The 26,859-nt window shown below is 41.5% G+C and overlaps 1 protein-coding gene across 2 annotated transcripts; it reads right to left on the bottom strand.

Moving 5' to 3' along the window:
- Positions 1–220: 220 nt before the first annotated feature.
- OSTM1 (osteoclastogenesis associated transmembrane protein 1) lies at positions 221–25,781 on the bottom strand. Of its 2 annotated transcripts, none has more exons than XM_089530631.1 (6): positions 25,391–25,781; positions 16,433–16,547; positions 13,287–13,384; positions 10,080–10,241; positions 8,763–8,928; positions 221–6,408 (listed from the first exon to the last, which is right to left on the bottom strand). In XM_089530631.1, the coding sequence occupies exons 1-6, from the start codon at positions 25,727–25,729 to the stop codon at positions 6,353–6,355; spliced, it is 936 nt and encodes a 311-aa protein (XP_089386757.1). In that variant the 5' UTR covers positions 25,730–25,781; the 3' UTR covers positions 221–6,352. The 2 variants fall into 2 exon arrangements, with proteins under 2 accessions (XP_089386757.1, XP_089386758.1); XM_089530632.1 differs by lacking the exon at positions 25,391–25,781 and adding an exon at positions 18,594–18,779.
- Positions 25,782–26,859: the final 1,078 nt, after the last annotated feature.

Raw genomic sequence — 26,859 nt, 5'->3', positions numbered from 1 at the left:
AGTATGCAGCTAATCTGTCCACTTTAACTGGCCAAATGTGCAAAATGAAAAATATATCATTACCATCCTTTATACCTTCAGATTGACCACAAGATTAATACTATAGTCCTATGACACAAATATTTTAACTAGATTTTTGCAACATCCACAGCTATTTATCAACATTCATGCATTTCTCTTCTCTGCAATAAGAGACATACAGCACTTCAGTAATAGAAAGTGGTTTTGAATAAAGAATCTTTATTATACCTGACAATTATTTTTCTTTAAAAAACAATTTCTGCATTTTTATTACTAATGTACTGATTATACAGTAGATTGAAAAATAAGCCCTAAAAGTTAGAGACTAGTAAAAATATTTCAGTGCACAATGTAACATTTTAAACCATGTGAAAAAGATAGCATTAGGCTTAAAAACAAATTATGTCTTTCACTCTCTTATGTTTAAAACAAGAAAACAACAACAAAAATCACATGAGTACTTTCCAGTTGGCTTAGCAGCTAAGGAAATCATAAAAGCAGCTTTCCTCCTCCACCTTGACCTCAAGTACTTAACCACCATACCCAAGAATAATGACTTTCAGACCTACTTAATATGAATGAGCTCAAAAAGCCACTGCTTATGAGAGCAAATCTGTCATTCCGTAGCTTTCCACAAGCACACAGGCCCTCTCAGCATGAATGAAAGATCGCTTTGAGCTGCTCCCCATCATATGATGCCTCAAATCAATGTAATGCTATTAAGGGCAGCTGCTGACTAAATCCAAACATCTCAAGAAAGCTGAAGGCAATAGATACAAAAATAAGCTTTTAAATAGGTGGTGTATCCCTTCAGTAGGCGACAGGTTGAGGGATTGAACCCAAAGAGGCTCATAAATGGTTCCTTTTCATCCTGGACAGAAATTACTAGTGGGGTGCCTGAGGTTTCTGTCCCAGGCCCGGTGTTATTCACCCTCTTTGTAAATGGCTACAACTGATGGAAACAAAGGTATGGTTATCAAATTTGCAGTCGACACCAATTTAGGAGGAGTAGCTAATACTGTACCACAGAGGGCAGGATCAGCATTCAAAATGACCTTAACAGATTGGAGAACTAGTTCAAAATTTACAAAATGGATTTCAATAAATATAAAGCAATACACTTAGGAAGGAAAAATAACACAAATATAGGATGGGTGATATCTGGCTTGAAAACACCATGTATAGAATAGGATCTAGGGTCTTAGTAGACCACAGTTTAAGCATGACTGTTGTGATGTGGCAGCCAAAAAAGGTAATACAATTCTAGGCTGAATAACAGTAGCATCATATCCAGATTGAGGGAAATAGCAGTGCCACTCTATTTTTCTTTGGTCTGATCTTACCTGGAATACAGTGGGCCCTTGCTATCTGCTGTGGTTTGGTTCTAGGACTCCCTGTGACACCAAAACCAGTGCATGCTCAAGTCCCATTAAATACAATGGCATAGTAAAGTGGTGTCCTTTATATAAAATAAAACATTAAGGTTTCATTTTTGGAATTTATATTTTTTAAAAATATTTTCAAGCCATAGATGGTTGTATCCATGGATAAAAAAATCCATAGATAAGTAGAGCCAACTATATGGTGTCTAGTTCTGGACACCATAGTTCAAGAAAGTTATTGAGAAGCTGGAATGTGTCTAAAGGAGGTTGACTATGGGCCAACACACACTTCAGAAATAATCCAGTTTGAGACCTCCTGCCTCAGTGCTAGGGAATTCTGAGACTGTAGTTTTGTGAGACATTTAGCCTTCTCTGTCAGAGGGGTCTGGTGCCACAACAAACTACAGTTCCCAGAATAACCTAGCTAGGGCAGTTAAAGTGGTCCCAGACTGGATTATTTCTGCAGTGTGTTTTGGCCCTTATTCTGCTTCTGCACTGACTTTAGTTTAGGGAGACCATTTTGAGTTGAGGCACTATTACGCTACATTGTTATTATGCTATTATTTCATAGCAACATTGCATGGAATCCTGGGATTTGCAGTTTAGGAACATACATTTAGAATTCTCAGCCAGAAAGCTCTGGGGTATCACAAAACTACACAACCTAGAATTCCACAGGGTGTTGCCATGGCAGTTAAAATTGAATAATAGCACTATAACAATGTAGTGCTTCAGAGTCCTTCAGAATTTACAGGTGCACCAAAAGGTTTGGGAGAGATGCCTTTACACTGGTAATGCACAGCTGGATGGATTCCTACCTTACTATTTCATTAGCAACGTTTCATGAAGGACTGCTGATTGAATGAGATAGATCAAGGTCTCTTTTGCATATTATTTATTTAAAGTACAGTCGTCCCTCCACATCTGTGGTTTTGACTTCTACGGATTTGATTATTTGCCAATTTGATTAATATGTTATCTCCAGGAATCTCTAGGTTATCCTGCTCAACACTGCCAGATGTTGACCATAGAGTTGTGCTGCAAGACCTAGAAATTACTAGATAAAACCTCTAGGGATTTGTAGATCCTCCAGCATGATTCTGTGGTCAGCCTCTGGCAGACGTTGCATTGGATGACCTAGACATTCCTAGAGAGGTGTTTTCTCAGGTTAAAAAAATAGTGGTATTTTATTTATATTTTTTCCATTTTCATGGGGGTCCTGTGTCCTCAACCACAGTGAATGTGGAGGGTCCACTGTATTTATACTCCACTCTTCAGCCACAAAGGCTTTTAGAGTGGCTTACAAACTGTCAGTTTGACAGTTCCCTGCCCTCAGGCTTACAATCTCAATGCTTTGATCCCAGTTTAACTGCCATGGCTGGATCTTGTGTAATGCTGGGATTTGCAGTTTGGTGAGGCACTAGAGGCCCCTGACAGCAAATTCTCAATACCGCAGAAAATTATAAACCCCAGGACTCCATGGGATGGAGCCATGGCAACTTAAGTGATATCAAAATGCTGTAACTATGTAGTCTGAAGGAAATCTAAGTTGTTTAGGGAAAGAATTGAGTCTTCTGGGCTGCATGAATGAGATAGACCACATTATTAGGGAAAAAGTATAGCTACCTTTATCTGCTCAGAAATAACTGGTTTGTTGTTGTCGTGCACCTTCAAGTCAGTTCCGACTTATGGTGATCCTAAGGCAAACCTATCGTGGGGTTTTCTTGGCAGAATTTGTTCACAGCAGGGTTGCCTTTGACCCCATGAATTTTTCATAGGTTTTTCTTAGACAAGGAATTCTCAGAGGTAGTTTTGCTAGCACCTTCCTCTGAAATATAACCTACAGCACCTGTTATTCATTGCCAGTCTCCCATCCAAGTAATAACCAAGGCTAACCTAACTTAGGCCCTTTATAAATGGGCACCCTAGTACGTACTCTCTTTCAGATGCCCCCAACCCTAGTACATACAGAGTACGTACAAAATGGCAGTGCCCATTCTACATGGGTGCCACCATTACAATGTGACGGCCGTGGCACCTCCAAACGGAGCGGAGCGGACATGACATCTTGGCGCCACGGAAGGGCGCCTGTGGTGCCCTTTCCGTGGTGCCGGAAGGAGCTCCATTTTGGAGTTCCTTCTGGGTTTTGTGTCACTGGCGCAGGCTTTACACGGCTGTGCCAGTGACACTGAGGAGAAAGGGTCCGACTGGCCCCTTTCTCCCTTTTGCCACCGCTGTTGGGGTGTCCTTGGGGCTTGAAGCCCCAAGGACACCCCTTTCCAGGCCGTGGGGAAGCAACCTTTTGCCATTTCCCCATGGCCTGGAAAAGTGGCAGATCGGGGCCTCAAGGCTGCCGCTGTGGCAGCTGAGGCCCCGACCCATCAGGGAAAGGGGCGGGTACAGGCCACCCCAAAGGGGCTGTCTGTAAACAGCCAAAGCTTCCAAAATCATATGGGATCTGGTACCTTTAGGGTATTTACTCAGAGATTACATAGATATAAGAAACATTCCAGAAATTATATAGAATAATGTCACAGATGTCTGTACTACATCAAAGGATTACTTTGAAATGTGCCCCCATAGCAAAAACTCCTTTTATGTAGGAAGGCAGCAAATCTGTGAGAAAGGTCTTATGCAAACCTTTTTGATGTACTGTACTGCATTCTTTCAAACAAGGAATTTCTCATTACAAGCAGAGGCGAATTCAGAAATGCATCCGCTACTCCTGCAAACTGAATTTGCTACTGCCTTGGTCTACTCCATCATTCAATGTGGAATGATTCTTTGGACACAAGTATCAGTGTCTTCAGTACCTTGCTTTTACAGTGGGTAGTACCCATTTCAGTTCTCACACTGACTCATTCAGGATAGTCTTGATTTTAGCAATGTTCCTCTAACAACGTTTTAACAATGTTCGTCTATCATCTCAATTCTAAAAATATGGAATGGGAAGCCAGTTCCATTGATTTCTATGAGTGAAATCCCAACTTACTTCTACTTATAGTTGATTCATGAAATAGATGGAAGATTTTGCCATTAATAATATAGGTCTCTCTGATTTGTGGAGATTTGTTAAGTAGTATTAAGTCTGAATTTTACCTGATGAACACATTTCCAAGTGTGCTTAAATATTATTACTAAGAACAGAACTATATGTCCTGTGCACTTCCACTATCCACCCCCCCCCCCCCCAATTTTTCCACCATGGCTGCAGTCTGAAGGGGAATACTGGCATTGACTCATTCATGCTGGCCAGAGCAAATAAGGAAGATGATAAAAAATTTCCCACCTTTTTTTTCCTTTTTAAAAAATCCCTCCTAATGGGAAACAAGGGGATTTGGACCAGGTAGATCCAAAGATTCCTACAGTCCAGTGCATCCTTTCTGCCCTTTCCAGACACTGAACAATGGCAGCTTTTCATTGTTAAATGGATCTCCCAACTGCAGTGGGTAGGTGTACACTTTCCTATGACCAGAGGGACATCCTCTTGGAGACTATAGACTGTACTTGTATCCTCGTTAGTATTATTTTAGAGATCTTTTAATCATGCAATGTTGTTGTTTTAGAGTGTATGGTACTGGGCAGGTTTTTATTCTCTTCTCTCCCCCCCCCCCCCAATTTTATTTGACCCTTACTATGTAAAGCGCTGTGTAAACTTTACAGCACTCTATAAATAAATAATAATAATAATAAACTGTACCCAAAATCCACCTGCTGTGTTGTGGTTTGGACAACAAAGACCCTCATAATTTGAGACCCAAGGTTTCTTACGTATATTTTTATATCTTATTAAAACAGAAAAATCTATGTTCCTCCTATGCCAATAAAATATTTTCATACTTAGAAATTTTCAGAAACATTTCAGTATGTTTAAAAAAAATATCTTTGCATAAAATATATGTTATATCTTAGGCCAAAACAAGTTCAGTCCAAACAAAATTCATCATGTATAGTTATTTGTTTTTACTATAACTTCCCCATGGCGATATATACAAAAATAGCAAAATACTGTGGTAATTCTAATAAATATATTTATACTATGTACCATTAAGCATAAAGCCACTTTATAAAGAGTAGCTTTAGGGCAGCCTTTCCCAACCTGATATTCTCTAGATGTGTAGTATTATAATTACCAGGATTCCCTAGCCAACTAACCAGACTTAAACCTATAGTCCAACACATCTGAAGAGCACCAGGTTGGAGAAGGGTACTTTAGGGTTAAGGGAGGAAAGGAACATGATTATGTAACAGTACTTCAATTAACACAATCTTCATACAGTCCTAACCCAAAGTAACAGAGTTGACTGTTTATTGAACACTATCTGTGGCAGTATCAAGAGCACAACATAGATTCTGCCAAGACAGAATGATCAGTAGTTCTGGCTTCTTTGCTGAAAAAAATAAAGTACACGAAAATTACAGAAGCTATTTCAGAGAGGTAAGCAGAATTGCAACAAATGATCTGGTTAGAGAACCAAGATCTAAATTCTATAGCCAAAAGGTGCAGAATACTGTTAGCAATTAAGGCAGTAGCTTTAATTTTGCCTTTTTTAAAAAAGGAGGGGTGTTTACAGACAAACTAGAATGTTACTGACTCATAATAAAGGCTGGGAACATGAAAGTTAAAATTAGATTGTTACCAGTCATAGGCTGCAAAGAATAGGAATGTATAATGGAAACAAGGAGGGATAATTCAATAGTTACTAATCAGAAAGCAAGTGAGACAAAAGCACAAGTACAGAAGGAAGGAAACAGTCTCATTTTCCTTTCACAATAAAAGGCAAAAAACAATGTATCGGTGAAAGAAACCTTTGCCACTTCAGTGTATGTACCCGTCTCAGAGCTGTACAAGTCTTGTTTAACATCTTACAATCCAGTGCAATGCCAAATTGCAATTATCTCCTTCAGAGCAATTAAATATGTCCCACAGCAGTTTGCATTCTGTAGGCTCAGTTGTTTTTTTCTTGGATGTTCACAGAACTATCATTTGACTGGAACCGCTTGGCTAGAAAGAAAAAGAGAGAGTTAAGAAACCCCACAGAAAACCCTCCACTTTATTCATCTGTATATAGTGCATTCACAAGAGATCTGAACAAGCAAACACAACAGCCAGACCATTCCCATGGGCCAGACCCTTCTGAGAAAATGCAGCTAATGATTCTGTTAGACATGCAACAAAATCACAAGATACAACGTTTTGGGGATATAGCTTCATCCAGGATGCAAAGGCTCCCATGCAAAAAGGCGTTCATATGTTGTGACAAAAGTAACCCCCAATTACTGTATTTAAATTGGAAAATAGGGTGTGAGGCCTTCAAAAAAATCAAGCTAAAATACAGTATTTTTCATCTGCAAAATGGTTGCATTAAATAACAGCAGCTAAGAAGCACCTGCATACTGGATGTCATTCGAATATAGTGATCTAAACAGTTAATAAAATCGAATGAGCCATGATTTCTTTGCAAACCTTCTGAGGAACTATTTTGAAATTCTTTCAAATATCTTTCTTTCAAAAGCCAATATTACTAAATTTGCTCTTCTCTGAGGAAGAATGATATTTGTATGATATCCATACATGTGTCAAAGTTGAGAAAATGTTTACTTACAGCTTTACATGTTCCACTAAAGGTGAGTTGTTCAACTCTCAAAGTGTACATATATGGGAAGGTTTCAAGGTACATGTGCTTGTTTTTGTTGTTGTTGTTGTGAGTCTTCAAGTCATTTCTGACTTATGGCAACCCTAAGGTGAGCCCATCACAGGATTTTCTTGGCAAGAATTCTTCAGATGGGGTTTGCCTTTGCCTTTCTCTGAGGCTCAGAAAGTGTGACTTGCCCAAGATCACCCAGTGGGTTTCCAGGCCGTGTGGAGATTTGAATCCTGTTCTCCCGAGTTGTAGTGTAACACTCAAACCTCTAAACCATGCTGGTTCGCATACCTGCACTTTGTTTCAGCAAGTTGCTGAAGTATTAGTGTTGAGATTTTGCGGGATTCTACCACATCCTTTTCTCTGGATGCCTAAATGGGATTTCTAAATGCTCAGATACTAGAAATTTGGGAATTGAAGGAAAATTTCATGGGGGAGTAATATTCTAATAGGGGAGGGTGGGTAATGCCATCATTCCTTCTCCCCATCACTGCTCTGCTATCACAGAAGGTTGAAGGCTTTCATGGCCGACATCCATAGTTTTTTGTGGGTTTTTCGGGCTATGTGGCCATGTTGTAGCAGAGTTTCTTTCTGACGTTTCGCCAGCATCTGTGGCTGGCATCTTCATTTTCAATGCGTGTGTATATCCCCACAGATGCTGGCGAAACGTCAGAAAGAAACTCTGCTACAACATGGCCACATAACCCGAAAAACCCACAAAAAACTATCACAGAAGGTTTTGTACAATAAATAGTTCTGGGGTCCACAGGCCACTTTGGCTAAACTAAAAAGAACTGGAGTCTATATAGTCAAGTGATACCTTTTGAAATTGTAGGGAAGCAGTTTCTGGTTAAATATTAGGAGCAAAATCCTAACAATAAGAGTTGTTAGGGGAATAAACTCTTGGGAGATGATGGGTGCTTCCTTTATTGAAGGTATTTAAGCAGTCTGGATGGCTTTCTGTTCAGGGATGCAGAAGAAACATCCATATTGCAGATCCTGCAACAAGATTGGACTGCCAACTCCACAGGTTTTACACATGCTCATCGATGGTTGGGTCTAATTTTGATAAATATATTATTTCAGCTAGATCAGATTCCAGTCTTTTGACACCTGTTTATCATTGTATCTTAACTTGCTGTTATTGTAAAGGTAATCAAAATCTGATTTTATTAATGTATGGTCTGCAAATTATTGCAGTGACTATTCCAACTGGTGCCACCTACCAAGCTTATAGACTCCATCCCAAGGTACTGAGCTCTAACTTCAAGATTCCAATGTCAGCAACCTCTGCTGTACAAAAGCAGTGAATGCACCCCTCTGGCCAGCCAGCACAACCCAAGGCCTCTGATTCACAAGGATTTTGATGCAAACTCATGTTGCCCATGTCATCATTCCTTCAAGCAAGAAGGGGAGCCAAAGTAACTTGCTTGGTTATATACATATCCACTGCCACCCATCCATGTTTCCCAGTGTCCTGGCCAAAAACATTCTGAGTCTGAGAATGCACCAGGATGAAAAAGTGGTCTAGTGTCAATTCCTGACCAACTATGTTCACTGAGATGACTGCAGAGGACATCACTGACATGTTGTATATCTTGCCAGCCTCATCACCAAAGTGCCCCTTTCAGGATGTCTATTAGCCTGCACAAATCACTAATGTTTTAATGAAGGGAAATAGAACCAACAGTAAAGATTTGGCAGTTTTACTTACATGGCATTAGGATACGCTTTTTCTGCTTTGAGTGAAGGAAGCTACTCAAGTAGAAAACAACTGGCAGAAAGAGAATGAATGAAGAAACGGCAATCACTGGCACCGTGTCACTGCAGGGGACAGAACAATTGAAAGTAGTGCTCCAAAGTCTTCGTGTGATGTTCATCTAATCGGGAGAACACTCAGGATTAAAAAACAAAAAATTGTCCACCAAGAGAGATCAGTATTTTGTACAGGTTCAGGAACAAATGTGTTTCAGGGCACCTACAATTCTCTGGGTACAATTAAAGCATCCTGGGTGCATTCACACAGTAGCCCCAATATGAGAATTTCCTTTCCCCTGAAGTAATACCATATCATAAGACACATCTCTTTTTATGCAAGAAATAACAATTTTAAGAGGCATTACTCTCATGTGTGTTTTCAAATTAAAGACTTTGGAGTAGGAATACTGACCCATATCCGGAAAGTATCATGGGGATGTATATCTGAGGTGTATTGGCACAACTTCATTTAAGACTGATAAATAGTTATCAGCTTTCTATACAATGTCATTATTGGAAAAGATATACCCACAGCTCAAGAAAGTTATTTTTAAAAGTAAACTAGTTATTTTAAAAAGTAAACATAACTAAAATAATTGCCATTAGGGTTAAAAAAAATTCAGTACCTGCTTCCCATTTTCTCAATGATAACTTAAATTGATACTTTTTAATTTACTTAGCAGGGGAGTGGATGTTCCAGTCTGCTGGCTTACAGCACAACACACACTCTCCTCCCATACAGCTTATCACCTCAGCATCCACAACAGAGCACGAGGCAACAGCATAAGGCACAGCGCATACCAGTACTTGAGATGTGATACTCTTCCCCCACCATTTAGTAAAGCCATTCCAACTATCTAGGTAACTGAAACATTGCAGATAAACTGCAAAAGGAGTGAAGTGGTCCTTTGTTACTACAGTTGTAATGTACCATACTGAAAAGGAAAATCATTTAATAATGATTAGTTATTTGTAACTAATTACTTCCAAACACTGCATTTACTTAGCCAGAAGGAACAAAACACAAGGAAACTAAGTTGCTTCTTAACCAATTTTGTTTGAATCCTGATTTCAATATGTTGGGATTTTAATGATACTATACCATTCTTACAAGTTTGGTTGCCACATCACCATATTATTATTTTGAGCATAAGCCAAAGTGTTTTTGATTTTGCAGTCCATTAAGATTGTAAAACATAATTAACTACAATCCTACAGACAAAATAGCAGACATAGGGTGGGGATGTACAACAAAATCTGAATGAAAACTTACTGCATCTTCCACATCAATACACAAATGGAACTGTTCTCCAGATTCCTCTTGCTGCCCACTCTTCTGCATATGGTTGTACATGTCATTCAGTTTTTTGTAAGTTACATTGCAGTTCTTGCATACCTCTGAGCGGTTACCTAGGAGCAGATTGTCCTCCTGCATCTACAGTCACGAGAGGGAAATTAGTTTTTCAACAACTTGATCTAGACAGCAGAGTTGATTCTAAGGTACAATCCAAAATTAGAAAAACTGATTCAAGTTCCTTGACAAAGGTCTCTCATATGAACTCACATAATCACTTTTCTTCTTCCATGTGTGTTCAAAAAAGGACACTAGAATAAGGTTCTCACTTTCTAGGTTTGTTAAGCCATCTACCTCACTGATCCCGTGAACCCAACCACGCCTGAGTCACACCTAACAAAACAGCCACAACCCCAAATCTGCTATCTAGAAATAGGTTAAAATGGACCAGTAGAGGGGGAGACAAACCTCCTGTGGCATTCAATGTATGTCTTGGAAGACTCAGCAGGCATAAATCTGCCCTGGTAGTGCTTGCTGTAGTGGTAGCCCCTGAAACGTCTCTAGGTCAAGGTAGGCTTGGAACCACTAGATTGAAAGTCCCAGGATTGGGCATTTCACCTACACCAGCAGTAGGCAGAGGCCCTCCCATTAAAACCCATAGAAGGGATTTTAAACAAAAAGGAGAAACACCATCTCCTCCAGCTCCTATCCTAGCTGATATGAGCAGGCAGGGCTTTGGAAGGGTAAACAATCTACTATCTCCTTGTCCACCTTTTTACAGCACTTAGGTTTGCTCTGGTCAGCTATGAATATATGAAAGCAAAATCCTCAATAGGTCTGACTAAAAAATATCTATCAGTTGTTATCGTACAACCCCAGAATCTCATTTTCTGTTACGTTCTGACGAATCTCACATTCATCATTAAAAATTTTCTGATGCAAAAGCTTATTGTTTCAAGGGTGCAGAATTAAAGCCGTTAGAATCTTGCTGTTTATGTCCTATAAAATATGATGATATTTGCAAAGATGATGCTTAGAAATCAGAATTTCCCATTCTGTCCTCACATGACATGCAAGAATAAAATCATTTACTTTATACAAAGCAGTAGCCAGAGGCATGATTCTACTGAGTTAAAAAAAACCACACCTCCAACTAATTATTGTGCTCTCCCAATTGTTCTAAGATGGTCAAGTGAATGAGAATGAGAATATAGGGAAATCAATGCATACTACAAGAAGGTATAGAGGAAATTCTTTGATGACAGGGTAAGGTCTAAAGAAAAACGGATAAGTCAATTTAAAACAAGACAGAAGAATAATTAAAAAGAAGCTATGCTGAAAAAGTATGAGTATGGAAGGATTCATGTTCTACTTCAGAATGCACAAAACAGAGGCTTATTTGTGGGGCTGTGAGTGAATTTCATTTGTATGTTTCTAAGCTCTCAGTATATCAATGTTTGTCCAACTTGTGCTATTCTTTTCATCTACCTCCTGCTGACAACTCTCATTATTCAATAGCTACTGACTATTCCAATATAAATGCAAAACAGTTACACTAATGATTGTACATCAACAATAACTGACTTGTTTTGGTACTGCGGAACCCAACAAAAAGAGGTGGAAAGGAAAAAACGATATACACACGCATTGAAAATTATCTATCTTTTCATATTGGACATATGCTTGTAATCAAGAGTAGCTTTTACATAGGATCTTTAAGCACACAGTACTTTTTCCAGGGCCCCACATGACAAGTGAGAACTGGAATGACTGATTTTTAAAAAATAAAACAGTTTCTCAGGCCTAGTTGCAATTCGGTTTTTAATTTTTATTAAGAAAATTTTATCCCATAAACAAGCAACACCAAATTGCATGTTATAGTAATGTACCCCAAGGACATGGGGGCAGGAATTGCACGCATTCATATGTTCATTTTAAATGTGGAAGATGCTCCCCCTCTTTCTCCCTGGACCCCATTAATTCTGCTTTCTTTCCTCACTCCTTCTTCTAATTCTGGCTTCCCCAATAATATCTCCCAGCCTTTCACTTTTCCTAAATCTGTCAAATAGTCTACATGATGTGATTTCTTCTTCCATTACAATCCAAAAACGTATAGGGAACCCACAGCAGAACAGGAGCACCTTCCTGTTTGTACTCTCCTGCAGTTAGAGGCCTACTGCTTCTGATACAAAAAATATACAGTTGGCCCTCCACATTTGCAGCTTTGAGTTTTGTGGATTTGATTTATTTGCTGTTTTGAATATGTTCTCTCTAGGAAACTCTAGGTCCTCCAGCACAACTCTGCCAGAATTTGACCATACAGTTGTTCTGGAGAATCTAGAAGTTCCTAGAGAAAACACTACTGCAGGCATTTGTAGTTCCTCCAGCATGATTCTATGATCAACTTCTGGCAGATGCTGAGTTGCACTGGAGGACCTGGAAATTCCCAGGGAAATGTTCTCTTAGATAAGAAGAACAGTGTTTTTTATCTGCAGTTTTTCCACATCCGCAGGGGTCCTTCACTCCTAACCCCAGCGAATGTGGAGGGACCACTGTATAGCCAATGTGACTAGTACAGACAGAAAGTCTCCTACTTCATGAATCAGTCTAGTTCTCTGTCAAAACAGCCCAGTTTGGTAACCATCAATACACCTTGAGGTATCAAATTCTATACTGCTTAGCATTTCATATGCAAACATGTTAACACTCACGTTATATTTTTATCGAGATAGCCAGACATTGAGATAGACAACTATCTATAGCTAAGATAAAACTGCATCAAAATACCAAAGACCCATATAGTTAAATCCCAAGGTTACAAGGCTCAGAATAAGGAAAGAAAGTGATTTACTATATGCAGAAATTGCACGACTCTTCCTATATAATTACCAACCATTGTGAGACCAAAACAGTACCATAATTGCATATGAAATGGAGGTGAACGTTAATTAGAATGCATTCTGTTCTTTCAGTGGTGAACACCTGCGTTTGAAAGATAATTGTTCTACCTGCCTAAACTGCACAAGATTTTGTGAATTATATTTGCTGCATCTTGCTCTCTGTCTCTGTCTCTGTCTACCTCCCTCCCTCCCTCCCTCCCTCCCTCTCTCTCTCTATATATATATATATCATTTTCACTACACAATTAGAAGGCTCAACTGTACTCTCACATAAAGTGTTAAGTACCTGGAGGTTGTGTTCAAAGCATGCCAATGATTCATTGAATAAGGCCAGGAATGTCACTGTACTATTTGACAAGCCTTCACTGTTGTTCTTTAAACAATCTGTGAAGAGAAGACCAAAAATGTCAATATAACCTGGAATCTACTTTCAAAAGGTCCATGTGTGTTTGTATTTGATATATTATTCACTCATTCTTCTTTTATTGGGGGGAAGAGGAAGATTCAGATTATTGTTTAGGGCCAACTTGGACTACGTCTCTGGGGACCACGGTTCCATTCCCAACTCAGCCACGAAATCCACTCTCACACGGTCTCAGCCTCAGGGGAAGGCAACAGCAAACCTCCTCTCAGCAAATGTTGCCAAGAAAACCCCATGATAGTTTTGCCTTAGCGTCTCCATAAGTCAGAAATGACTAAGGCACAGACCACACACATGCGTCCACAACACTTTACAAAGTGTCCCCAAGGGTTTGGAGACAACTCCCAAAATTCCCCAACCAGTGGCCATGCCAAGTAAAGGATTGTGAGAGTTGTTGTCCAAAAATGTAACTTTTCCAATAATCGGTATATCAGATTCCTACTCAAAAATGCTTAGATCTATATTAGATACAGGAAATAAAGAAAAAAAGGAAATGAAAGGTAGACAGAAAAATGCATTTCAACTACACATACTTTAGCTATTATAGGAACTAAAGGAGACATTGACAACTGTTATGGTTTCAGGGGGATGCACTGCCCCCATGGGACACTAGAGTACTATATCTCCTGCTTCCCCCCAAAAAAATATTTACAAGAATTTCTCTTAAATGTCCATTTTAGGCCCAGAAGAGCCACTCATTCAAGATGAAATGCCACAGAAGTCAACTTCCCAGTCACTTCCTAATGAAATTTAAAAAAACAAGCTTCATTTATATACCGCTTCATACTGCCTAAGCAGTGTCTAAGGGGTTTACAACTGTAAGCTTTCCTTAAGCTTAAAATGGCCCCAAGGGCTGCAAAACATAATGAAAGGCTTTTGGGGGCAAAAAAATTGGGGAAAATCTTAGGGCTCAAAGCAGTGAATTTTGAGCAAGGACTTAATGAAACAAGGGAGCTGGGCACAAGAAGGACTTTAGAGAAGGAATTCCTGGCAAAGCGGGGAATGAGGGACGTTAGTTCTAAGAGCACAAGACCTTTGGATAGATGGCTGAGCACAACAGACGTAGACAAGCAAAAGTCACCAGAAATAATGTTTTGTGATACGTACATACAGATAAGATGTAGCAAGGCTATGGGAGGCTTTGGAGATAAGGACAACAGAATTGTGCAGGAACTGAGAGAAAGCCAATAAAGAGACTTGGGGAACAGACTCACATGGACAGAAAAGTAGGGGTAAATAATCTGTGCAACAGAATGCTGTATAGATACAAGTGGATGAAGGTGAGTCATCAGAAGAACAAAGAAGAATGCAGTATTCAAAATTAGAGGTGACCAGTGTATTGTCAGCATACCCTACACCCCGCAACCTGAATACAGGGCTTCATCTTTCTGTAATTTGATATATAGGCCCAGTACAGACGGGCCTGAAAGCATGCCCTTTTTGGGTGGTATGTACCGCTCCATAGTCAGGCATGTTTTTAAGAGGTCACAATGATCTTTGAAATATTAGGAAGTTTCGCATGGGAAGGACATAGTGACCCAAAGACATGTGAAGGATTAAGATAGCACTAAATAAAGGTTTAATGGGTTTGCTGATTGCTCCATCCTTGCTCCAGGCTTTCTGTATATCCTCTCCTAGTAGAGACTGAGAGATTTCCATCAAAGTAGTTAAAGGACCATATTTCCTTCTCATCCCGGGCTGTGTCCCTATTCACCCCTTCCTCTCCAGCCATCAGTTCTTCCAGAATCCCATTCTCGATTCCTGGAAAAACCATTAAGTCTTTGTTACACTGCAGGAGATCACAATGCACTCTTCAAGACTAAGAAGCATATAGATATCAGCACCAGCTCTAGGTAAGTTGTCTAGGAAGTGCAGAAGTAGAGAAACCTGCTTGGTGTACTTGAAATCCAATTTAGGGGCTTCACACATCTTTTCAAAGATATCTAGGTGGACAGACACCAAGTTTTCAGAATATGTCTATAATGGTCTGAGTTTAAAAACAGACTATGTGGCATATACAAAATCCTTTTGAGGCAGGGTATTTCACTAATTTCCTCCAAAACAGCTGGATGGATTTCCACTGGATGCAGATAATATGTTTGGAATAGTCTGATATACAATATAGTCTGTATGACATATGCAAAATCCATGCTATGGTGCATCCCAATAATTAAACTAAACAAGGCTTATCCAAAGTGCCCACATCAAATCATTAAATTGATTTATGTTTCTTATACACCTTATACCCAAAGGTAATTTTATACATAATATTTTAAATAATTTTGTGCATGAAACAAAGTTTGTGTACCTTGGAACCATCAGAAAGCAAAGGTATCACTACCTCAGGCACCCATTAAAAAAGTTTTAGATTTTAGAGTATTTTCAGATAAGCTGTAGTAAACCACAGTCCTGGGGTCAGATGTCACTTTAAATGTCATCTGATTTGTTTCTTTTCCTGCTTGTTCACAGTGAGGAAAAAATGGGCTAAAGGCACTGCTCATTTACATCATGGTTTATGAAACCAGAATTTGAGGCTCATTCTTATGTGCAAACCAAGTTTTTGGCTGACACATAAAGTCGTGTGGGACCAGACAGATCTTCATTGAGATAAAATTCTACAGTCAAAGTCTATCTTCAGAAATAGCCCTCTTTAATTCTGGTTCCTATGTGCCCAACCTCGAAGACATATGCATCTGGTAAAAGGCTTCCAATCACAAGCCTGGCTGATTATGTGGGGAAAGGCACTGCTCCAGGTACACTAATCACAAATCTTGGGTGAAAGGTCTAGCACCAAGGCAATCCTGAGGGCAGGGGAGCTTACTTATTCCTGAAATCCATCAGTTCTCATAAACTGATGTCATTGAAGAAAGACATCATTAAGGTCCTCTTTATTTATGGCACAAATAACCTGAAAATAAGCAATCAGCTTAATATCCACAGTACAAGTAAGGAAAAGATACAGGTAATTTTACACAGGGTGGTTCAATAAATAGTAAAATGGGAGTACATACTTGCACAATTTGCTTTTTTCCATGTGTCTATAAAAAAATTGGACATGACCATAACTATCTGTAGTCTATCAGACATCAAGAGACTTTTGGCACAGGGGTTACTCTCAGTAGTGTTCTGAAAAGAGAGAGAATATATAAAATTACACATTTATATGTATTATTATACATTCATATAAAAGTAGGTGCTTTTGCAGTGCCAATACACTGAGGTCATGGTACCAAGCTTTCTTTCCATCTGCAGGAGAAAAATGACTGCCTCTGAATAAGCTGTCCAACAATATTACAATTCAGAGAGAACCCCTGAAGAAAGACAATAGCATGGGCCTGAATGCAGGAAACCTCTCAATACAAATACATACTCAAAGGCTAGATTCTTGATCCAAGAATTCCTACCCACCCACCCTCCAAAAGATCAACCGATAATGTTAAGACCATGGTACATCATCAACAAACAGCAGGAATCTACAACTATGCCATGCTGTTCATGGAAGAAATAGCAAGAGAAGACATTAAACAAGTGAGTCATGCTACTCATTGATGTTCCACATGGCCTTTTCACAAAACACACTGTTGCAAAAGATAGGAAGAAACCAGAATGTCCTTTTTAAGTATCACAAGCCAACTGGCCCACTATAAAGTAACTAGAGTCTAAAAGTGAACATATGAATATTGCTTTATACCAAGTCAGTTCTGCATCTGTCAGCTTCAACAGACTTCATCCAAAGTCTCAGGCAGGAGACTTTCCAAAACTTCTCTACTGAAGTTCCTTTAGGGTTGCCATAATTCTCTACTAAAAACCAAGACAAAATGTAGGACAAAATTTAGACCAAAATATAGGACAATTGTAGGATAAAATTTAGCCCCAAATGTAGGACATTTAAGAAAAATAGAGGACTGGGCAAAATTTTGTCCTACAATTGTCCTATATTTTGGTCTAAATTTTGTCCTACATTTTGTCCCGGTTTTTAGTAGAGAATTATGGCAACCCTACTTTCAACGGAAGGCTGAATCTCAGACCTATTTAGAGCCTGGGAACATTATTTTCCAGATCTATACTTTCCAGACTCCGCCCTCCACAACTGCCATCTGCCGGCCCGAGAGGAAGTTGGCCAGGCAAGTCCAGTTCCATCAAAACTAGCCTGGAAGAAGGAAGAGCCCTCCCTCCAATCCATCTGCCTTGGTCCAGGCCTCAGAGGGAGAAAAGAACCACTGGACCTCATCCCCTTTCCCTCCACCATTCCCTTCTCCTTTTGTTTCGTGTCTTTTAGATTGTAAGCCTGAGGGCAGGGAACTGTCTGATTAAAAATAATATTGTAAGCCGCCCTGAGAGCCATTAGGGCTGAAGGGCGGGATATAAATACCTTAAAAAAAAAAAAATCTAGCTGCTATGGTCACTGGCCAGGCTTGCCTGGGGAATCTGGGAGCCACAGTCCAAAAACAAGTTCCTTCTTTCAAAATTCAATCTATATGTATTTATAAATTCATTGTATAAGAAATCTCTGTGAATGTCATATGATCAGAAGTGTAAAAAGTGAAAACCTAACCAATGAACTAGATGCATACCTCCATCCAAGAGCAAACAACACTAGACCCTTAGTTTGAGTTTAATTTTGTCCTGCTAACTTGTGCTTATTATGTTTACTTGAAGGCAGTTTAAGTGCTAAAAGATCTGCCACTTAACCTCATATTTGTAATATGCCACTCAAATAATTCCATTTCCCATTTCTGGTTGTTTTTGCTTAACATCCTACTTCCTAGATTTTTCTTTTGCAGAACTAGTATTGTACCCTACTAACAAGAGACCAACTTTCACAAAATTAAACCAAGTGTCTCTAAGGTCCAAAACACACTGCAAAAATAATCCAGTTTGAGAATGCTTTAACTGCCCTGGCTCAGTGCTAAAGAATCCTTGGAATTATAGTTTATTATGGCATGAGCTCTTTGTCAAGAGAAGGCTAAATGTCTCACAAAACTACAGTTCCCAGAATTTCCTAGCACTGAGCCAGAACAGTTAAAGTGGAGTCAAACTCAATTATTTCTGCAGTTGTGTTTTGGACCTAAATCTCTGTTCCTGGCCAAAGTTCAAGCTTTATCTTTTTAAACTTAGATTTATGCAAGCATGCCTGTTTAGTACAGACCCACTTCTAATGCATGTTCATACCTGCTTTTTCTTCTCTCTCTTTGGAAGGGTGGGCATGTTTGACCTTCAACAATCCAGGCTATTTCACAAACCTGTTCAACTCTCCCCACTATCCTTTTAGAATGAGCACTAAAACTATTGGTGGGTATAAGAAGAAAAATTCACAAATTCACAATTACATTTGAGAGTTTCACAATCGCAAGCGGAGAAAGTGTTTACACAGACAAAACACATGAAGATTGGCAGTGGTATCTGCAAGGGAGGATCTTAAATAAATTCATCATGAGACAAGATAACCTGGGGCAACCATGTGTGTTTCTTCTCAGAAGTATGTCATATTGTTTTACATGAAACTCAGGCCCCATACAGACTGCCAAAATAAATCTGCTTCGAGACACTTTGGAGGTATGCTGTTTAAATGTTGCATGCGTCCTAAGAGTCTGGAAGCTGCGCCAAAGCTGTACTCCAGTCCTTAGGGCTAGAGCATGGCTTTGGTGTGACTTCTGGATTCTTAGGCCACATGCAACATTTAAACAGCATACCTCCAAAGTGTCCAGAAGCAGCTTTATTTTGGCCTGTCTGTATGGTGCCTCAGTCACCCTAAAAAAGCAGGCATAGGGTTGCATTTTAAGACTGCATCCGCACTGCACAAATAATCTGGTTGACACTACTTTATTGCCATGACTCAGTACTATGGAATTCTGAGAATTATAGTTTGTTGTGGCACCAGAGTTCTCTAACAGAGAAGGCTAAATGTCTCATAAAACTACAGTTCCCAATATTCCACAACACTGAGCCATGGCATTTAAAATGGTGTCAACTTGGATTATTTCTACAGAGCACAAGCAGCCTAAATTGCTTTTTGGCTTGATGGCTTACTCTTCAAAAATAGGGGACACACAAAATGGATTGCCTTCTCCCCTATTAAGTTGCCCACTAGTGGAAAAGGGCATTATGAAATCATTTCAGTGTTCTATGTCTTTAGAAGTCAGGCAGTCTCAAGTAAGACAGCTTCCTCTGTGGTGGGACAAAGCTCCAAAAATCAATTTCCCTCCCCCCCACACACGCAATCTCTCTCTCTCACACACACACACACACACACACACACATATAATGCCTGTCGCCCATATCTTCACTACTTATGGTTTGTACGTTGCCCTGCATAGCCAGAATTTGGACTATATGGCCTTTGTGATCTCTTCCAATTCTATGATTCTATTCTATGATTCTACCTTTAGTGGCATTTCCTATCTCTTTTATAAAGTTACCTTTTAAAAAAAATAAACATTATTCATTTTTATTTGATTTTTCAGGTTTTTAAAATATTATTATGTCTTTATGTGAGTTTTGCTTTGTATATCATACTGAAGACATCGGCAAAAGTCCATTATTAATTCTATAAAGACAATAAATCCAGAGGAAAGAGAAGTTGCTGAAGGCTTTCTGCAGAAGGATTCCAGCCAGGAACAGTAAGTATTCCCATAAACTTTCTGAGGTACAGCAGGTGGTAACTACACCATAGATGGGAATTGTGTGGTCCCCCAAATGTTCTTGGATTGCCACTCACAGCAGCCCTAATCAGTATAACCAACAATATGGAACGCTGGGAGCTGCAGTTGAGCCATATCTGGAAGTCCACATGATTCCCACCCATGAACTAAACAGAGAGCCTCCTAAATGATAGATTCCAGGTGGGTGGGTACTAATCTGGCACCAATGCTATCATCATTAGGCATCAAATAATAAATATTTTTCCTCCAGGCATTCTAGTGGATTTCTTTATCCTTTAAGTAGTTAACTGAGGTTTGGATTTGCTGTTGCATAGACCAGATATTTTGCTGTTGCTCATTTTTGGTAATGTTTGTTACTTTTTACTGCCCCTTTTAAATTTCTTAAATTTTATGTACAGTATGTCTATTAACCCCCTGGGAATTTTTGTTAGCTGAAGAACTACTGAATAAAATAAAATAAATACATAAAATACTCTGCAGTGGTACAGGCCACTCAAGACTAAATCACTTTTCCCCCCTTACTACAAGATGTTTTGCTGTAAGAATATAATTTTGACCATAAAATCAACTTTGATCTTATCTGATTTCATCTACACTAAGACTTGCCTTCTACTGAAATTAGTAAATCCTGACAACAGAACATATAGACTGCAGACATAAGGAAATATTTGGTCAAAAATCAAATTTTCCAAGTGTTTCTAGCCCCAGTGAACTGACTTGAAACACATGAGTGACAGAAATTCAGTGTGACAGAATTAGTCACATTCATCCCTATTTTCCAGCCAGAGTAAGACATCTGTTCTTTCAAGTTTCTGCTGTTCCAGAGCAATCACTGGTCAACTCACATACAGTATATGAAGCAGACAATAATATTATAGAGATTTTCCAGATGTAATCAAGTGTTCAGATCAACAAAGCTTTTAGGACGATCACTGTTTTCAGATCTTGCTGAACATGTGGCTTACCAAGCTGAATTCAATTCATAAGCCATTTATGATGCCCAACCAAAGATTCAACAACCCAGTCACTTTTGGTTGCTAGTGATCTGGATCAGTTTCGGAGGCTACCAGTTGTAAACATTTATCTGAACATGGAGAGTTTCAGATGTACCGCTTGCCAGCCCCTTCCTTAATTCAGGATTTATAAGTGGTCTGTCTGAGTTTGAGTCTCAGCTATGTCAGCCAAAGAACGCAAATCCAGCAAGTCCACCATGCTGAAATTGCTGGGTCCTTCAACTGCATCATGGGCCATCTGTTACCATGCATTGAAAAGAGAGTCAGGACATAAGCATCCCAGGTGGCATGCAAGAGGGCCTCCTTACCCAGTGGCATGGTGGCTTCCATTTTAGTGGAGTGGCAAAACAGCTCTAGGTTGTAGCCTAAGCCTTAAGGAAGTTTTTGTAGGTGCTGAACCCTATCACCAAAAGAGCGCAGACCACAACTCAGGGCAGACTCACCACTGCACTGACAGTGCAGCCATGATCTAATACTGTCCCTTTGTCATTGTTGTGTGTCTTCAAGTCAATTTTTACTTATAGCAACCCTTAAGAGACCCCATCATGGTGTTTTCTTAGCAAGATTTGTTCAGAAAAGGTCTGCCATTGTCTTCTCATGAGGCTGAGAGCACGTGACTTGCCTAAGGTCACCCAGCTGGGAATCAAACCATGGCCTCCAGAGTGCACCACTCAAACCACTACATCCCACTGTCCCTACTACCTTGTAAACTTTATAAGTACAGTTTGCAGCTGCCCTCACTTCCTTATTCCATCACTTCCTTCTCCTACCTTCCTCCTCTCTACTATGTGGAGAAAGTAGGCCTGTGTTTTTATCCCACAGCAGTCAGCAAAGTGGTCAACTACTAGAAGTCTTTGATTATTTCCGAGTGACACTTTCATCCTGACAGCTACTTTTTAGACAGGAGAGAGAGATAGGCAGCATCTTCACCACCTATTGGCTTTCTGAGAGGACAAGATCAGACTTCTTTGTCCCAACACTTCAGAAAGACAATTTCCAAAGAGGCAGCAGCAAGAATAACAACAGGTCTCATGATACCTCAAAGGGATCAGCAAAGGGATTCTGGTCACAAGCTTCCATGGCCTAGGTGATTGCTTCCAGGGGAAGGTAGGCATAGCCCACCCATCAGTTAGAAAACATAACTCTGAACATTAAGCCAATGTATTCCAATCGCCATGTATGGATGTGAGAGCTGGACAGTAAAAAAAAGCCAAGGTGCTGGAGAAGAGCACTGAGGATACCATGGACAGAGAAGAAGACAGACAGATCAAACTTGAAATCTCCCTGGAAGCCAAGGTGACTAGATTAAGGCTGTCATACTTTGGCCACATATTGAGGAAAAATGAATAATTAAAAAAGGCAACGATGCTAGGAAAGGTGGAAGGCAGCAGAAAGAGACGAAGATCGCATGTCAAATGGTTGGAAGACTGGGGCCTGGGCCTACAGGATCTGAACAGAGCAGCCTTGGAGATGCCTCATCCACAGGGTTGACATGTTTAGGAGTCAACATGAGGCAGTTATTGACAACAACAAAAGCTTTTTGGGAGCAGAAGCCCAAGCTGAACCTGACTGGACCATGAGACTTTGACCAAGTCACCCTGCCTGCCTAAGAGAGCCAACGTAGTGTAGTGGTTTGAGCACTGGTCTAGGACTCTGGAGACCAGGTTTCGAATCCTGGCTCAACCATGCAAGCCCACTGGGTGACCCTGGGCAAGCCACATTCTCTCACCTTCAGAGGATGGCAATGGCAAATCCCCTCATAAGAAACTTGCTGAGAAAACACTGTTAACCTTAGGGTAGCCTTAGGATCGCCATCCATCTAGCATGCAAAGTGCAAAGGCAGGCCTACTCCTGAACATAAAGGTGTTATGCCAGAGGCCACTCCTGCCCTGATCGCTGTGGGCCTGCAGCAACCAAATGCCACAGTCTCAAGCCAGCCACTACCACAGCCCCAAACGGGCTGCCAGCAAGGAATAGCTTGTTGCCATTCCTTTTACAGTCAGCTTTTCCCATCTGGATGCGCTCTCCACAAGGCTTTTGATCATTCTGGGGGTGTTCGTCATCTGCACATCCTGCCCCCCAAACAGCCAGGGGCTACTCCATCTTGCCCATCTGTTTTGGGTCAAAGAAAACAACAATAATGACCATGGAGGATCTACACAAATTCAACCTAAACAATGAGGAAATTAAAATCGTCATAAGATTTCCTGTAGCATGAATCAAACACTGGTCAGAAAAGGGACTTCAGTCAAGACATAAGGAGAAGACTCAGAATGGGAAGGGAAGCAATGATAGAACTAGGCAAGATCCAAAAGAGTAAAGATATACAACTCAGAACTAAAGTTAGAATCATCCAGTCCATTATATTCCCTATCACTATGTAGAGAACTGGACAATGAAGAAAGCAGATATGAAGAAAATAAACTCGTTTGACATGTTCTGCTGGAGATGGCTGAGGATACCATGGACAACCAAAAACACAAACAAATGGACGCTACAAGAGATCAAACCTGAAATCTCCCTGGAAGCCAAGATGACAAAACCAAGGCTGTCTTACTTTGGCCACATTATGAGAAGGAATGACTCATTAGAAAAGACAATGATGCTAGGAAAGGTGGAGGGCAGTAGAAAAAGGAGAAGATGGTGGACTCAGTCAGGGAGGCCAGAGGGGCCTGGGCCAGTAGGATCTGAAGAAAGAGGTAGACAGGGGGTCTTGATGATGTCTCCTCCACAGCAGTTAACAATAACAACCAAAGATTTTTGGGAGCAGAAGGTCAAGGTCATGGAGGGACCATGATACTTTGACAGAGGGCTCAAACAGACAGGCCAAAATAAAGCTGCTTCAGGTCACTTTGGAGGCATGTTGTTTAAATGATGCATGAGTTCTAAGAGGCCGGAAGCCTCGCCAAAGCCACACTTCAGTCCTAAGGACTAGAGCACAGCTTTGACGCAGCTTCTGGCACCTTAAGATTTGGGTGTCATTTAAACAGCATACCTCCAAAGTGACCCAAAGCATCTTTATTTTAGCCTGTCTGTTCAAGCCCAGAGCTATCTTGCCCACCTAAGGCAGCCGGTGTGGTGTAGTGGTTTGAGTGTTGGCCTAGGACTCCAGAAACCAGGGTTCAAATCCTGGCTTGGCCATGAAAACCCAAGTCACACTCTCTCAGACACATAGGATGGCAAGGGCAAACCCCCTCTGAAGAAACTTGCCAAGTAAACCCCATCATAGGGTCACTATAGGGCTGGGTGACCATGGTACAAAACATATTGCAGAAATAATCCTATTTGAGACTGTTTTAGCTGCCCTGGCTCAATGCTAGGGAATCCTGGGAATTGTAGCACTAGAGCTCTCTGACAGAGAAAGCTAAATGCCTCAAAAAACTACAGTTCCCAGAATTCCATAGGACTGATCCAGGGTAGTTAAAGCAGTCTCAAACTGGATTATTTCTCTAGTGTGTTTTGGACCCAAGTCCTAACTGTAAAGGAGAGCAACGCACCATGAAATGTAGGACATGTACCAAGTAACAGCTAAAAACCCTCACAGAAATAAAAATCCATGCTCTGCATGGAGGATGTTTTGGAATTCCTCCTGGACAGAAGGCTGAAACGTCCTGGAAAAGGGGGGGGGGGGGGTCTGGTCACCCTTCCTTAGGGTCAGCCCAAGTGGGAAAGGACTGCAGCAGTTCCCAAACTGTGGTCCTCCAGGTGTTTTGGACTCCAGCTTCCAGAAGCCAAATGGAAAACTAATGGGCAGTGACAAATCAAGAACCCAAAGGCTTCCGTTTAGGGAGCTGGAGATGTTTAGCCTGAAGGAGAGAAGGTCAAGAGGTGAGATGACAGCCCTGTTTAAGTATTTGATGGGATGTCATATTGAGGAGGGAGCAAGCTTGTTTTCTGCTGCTCCAGAGACAATGGATACAAGCTGCAGGAAAAGAGATTCCACCTCAACATTAGGAGAGCTTCCTGACAGTCAGAGCTGTTCAACAGTGGGCTATGCTGCCTTAGAGTGTGGTGGAGTCTCCTTCTTTGGAGGTCTTTAAACAGAGGCTGGAGGGCCTTTTTTTGGAAGTGCTTTGATTGTGAGTTCCTGCATGGCAGGATGGATGGCCCTTGGGGCCTCTTCCTATGATTTAAGGCAGGTTGGCCAACTGCCTGGGATTCTGGGAGCTGCATCCAAAACACCTGGAGGACCAAAGTGTGGGAGATGACTGAGAAGGCACAGAACAACACCCACCCACACCCACCCCCCTTGCCCAGCGCCTCCCTCCTTTCCCAGAATGCCCTAGGCACGCACCCCAGGGCCCCGGGTGATGTTCTCCATCTGCTCGGTGACTTCCCGGAACTGGCGGTGGCACTTTTGGCAGAGGGTCACCGGCCTCGCATTGCGCACCAGGCACCCGCTGAGCCGGACGCTGCTGTTGGCGAAGCCGGCCAGGAGCTGCCGGCACTCGGGCTCCAGGTGCGAATCCTGCATGGGGTCCGGGAGAGCTAGTGCCGCCCCCAGCCAAGGCCTGGGCTCTCCTTCTTCCTCCTCCTCCTCCTCCTGGGCCAGGGCCAGGGCCAGCCCGCCTTCCCAGCCGAGCCTCAGCCTCAGCAGCAGCAACAGCAGCAGCAAAGGCAGGAAAGAGAACATTGTTGCTGATGCTGCAGAGAAAGGGAAGCCCCTTGGAACGCCGCCGCCGCTGCTGCTGCTGCTGCTGCTGCTGCTGCTGCTGCTGCTGTCGAAAGCGAAAGAGGGCCCCTGCCTCGCTCAGAGTCACGCGCGGCCTTGAGAAATGTCTCAACGTTCGGGAACTGGATACACCGCCGCCTCTGATTGGCTGCCCAGCGTTCGATGCCTCCTGAAGAGGAAGCGCAGCATTCCAAAGGGGCGGAGCTACTGGGTCAGCCTCTGCTGGGGAGGCAGGCTGAGCCCAGCATCCGCACTGCAGCAATAATAATCCACTTTGACACCGCTTTAACTGCCCTGGTTCAAGGCTATGGAATTCTGTGAATTGGAGCTTCCATCCTGTGAAGGTGTCTATCCTTCCTATGATGCCACTCTCTAGTAGAGCCACACTTCCTGGGAGGCCACTCTCCCCGGGCCAAGGAGGACTTTCTTCTTCCAGCAGGCCCAGGCCAAGCAGGTGGCCAGCCGTGTGCTTCCAGCCCAGTAGCCTGGCACAGGATTCACTGGCACAAGGAAGATTGCGTGGCTGCCAGCTGCACTGTCCCTGGAAGCCAGAATGACCAAATTGAGGCTGTGATACTTTGGCCACATCATGAGAAGGAATCTGTCATTGGGGATGCTTTGATTGCGAGTTCCTGCATGGCAGAATGGGGTTGGACTGGATGGCCCTTGCGGTCTCTTCCAACTCTATGATTCTAACTAATTGCTAGAAGAGACAATAATGCCAGGAAAAGTAGGGGGCAGTGGAAAGCGAGGGGGGCTAGTGCCAGATGGATAGACTCACTTAGGGAGGCTATGGGCCTGAATCTGCAGGACCTAAACAGAGCAGTGAAGGAAAGGGGGTCTTGGAGGTGTCTCATCCACACAGTTGCCATGAGTCAGGGTAAACACAAGGGCAGTTAACAAACAGCAAAGAGCAAAAATAGATACAATAAACAGGTGTAAAACACCCAACAAGGCCAGAGAAGATTTGGATCGCTAGATGTTGTTGGACTGCAACTCCCATCAGCCCTAGCCAGTATAGCCAGGGCAAAGGGGATGTTGGAAGTTGCTTTGTAACATACCTGGACAGCCACACATCCCTAATCTTTACC

The sequence above is a fragment of the Sceloporus occidentalis genome, unplaced genomic scaffold, assembly GCF_023333645.1.
Source record: "Sceloporus occidentalis isolate IW3139 unplaced genomic scaffold, rSceOcc1.0.p SCAF_6, whole genome shotgun sequence".
Lineage (NCBI taxonomy): Eukaryota > Metazoa > Chordata > Lepidosauria > Squamata > Phrynosomatidae > Sceloporus > Sceloporus occidentalis.
Note: the sequence above shows the minus strand (reverse complement) of the source record. Positions and strands in the feature narration are given on the sequence as shown.

Excerpts from the sequence above, each read along its gene's own strand:
- OSTM1 (XM_089530631.1), bottom strand. The coding sequence starts at position 25,729 with ATGTTCTCTTTCCTGCCTTTGCTGCTGCTGTTGCTGCTGCTGAGGCTG. Across the intron at positions 8,929-10,079 it reads GTATTGATGTGGAAGATGCA|ATGAACATCACACGAAGACT; the intron begins GTAAGTTTTCAT and ends TCTCCCGATTAG. Across the intron at positions 6,409-8,762 it reads AAAGCGTATCCTAATGCCAT|CCAAGCGGTTCCAGTCAAAT; the intron begins GTAAGTAAAACT and ends TTTTCTTTCTAG.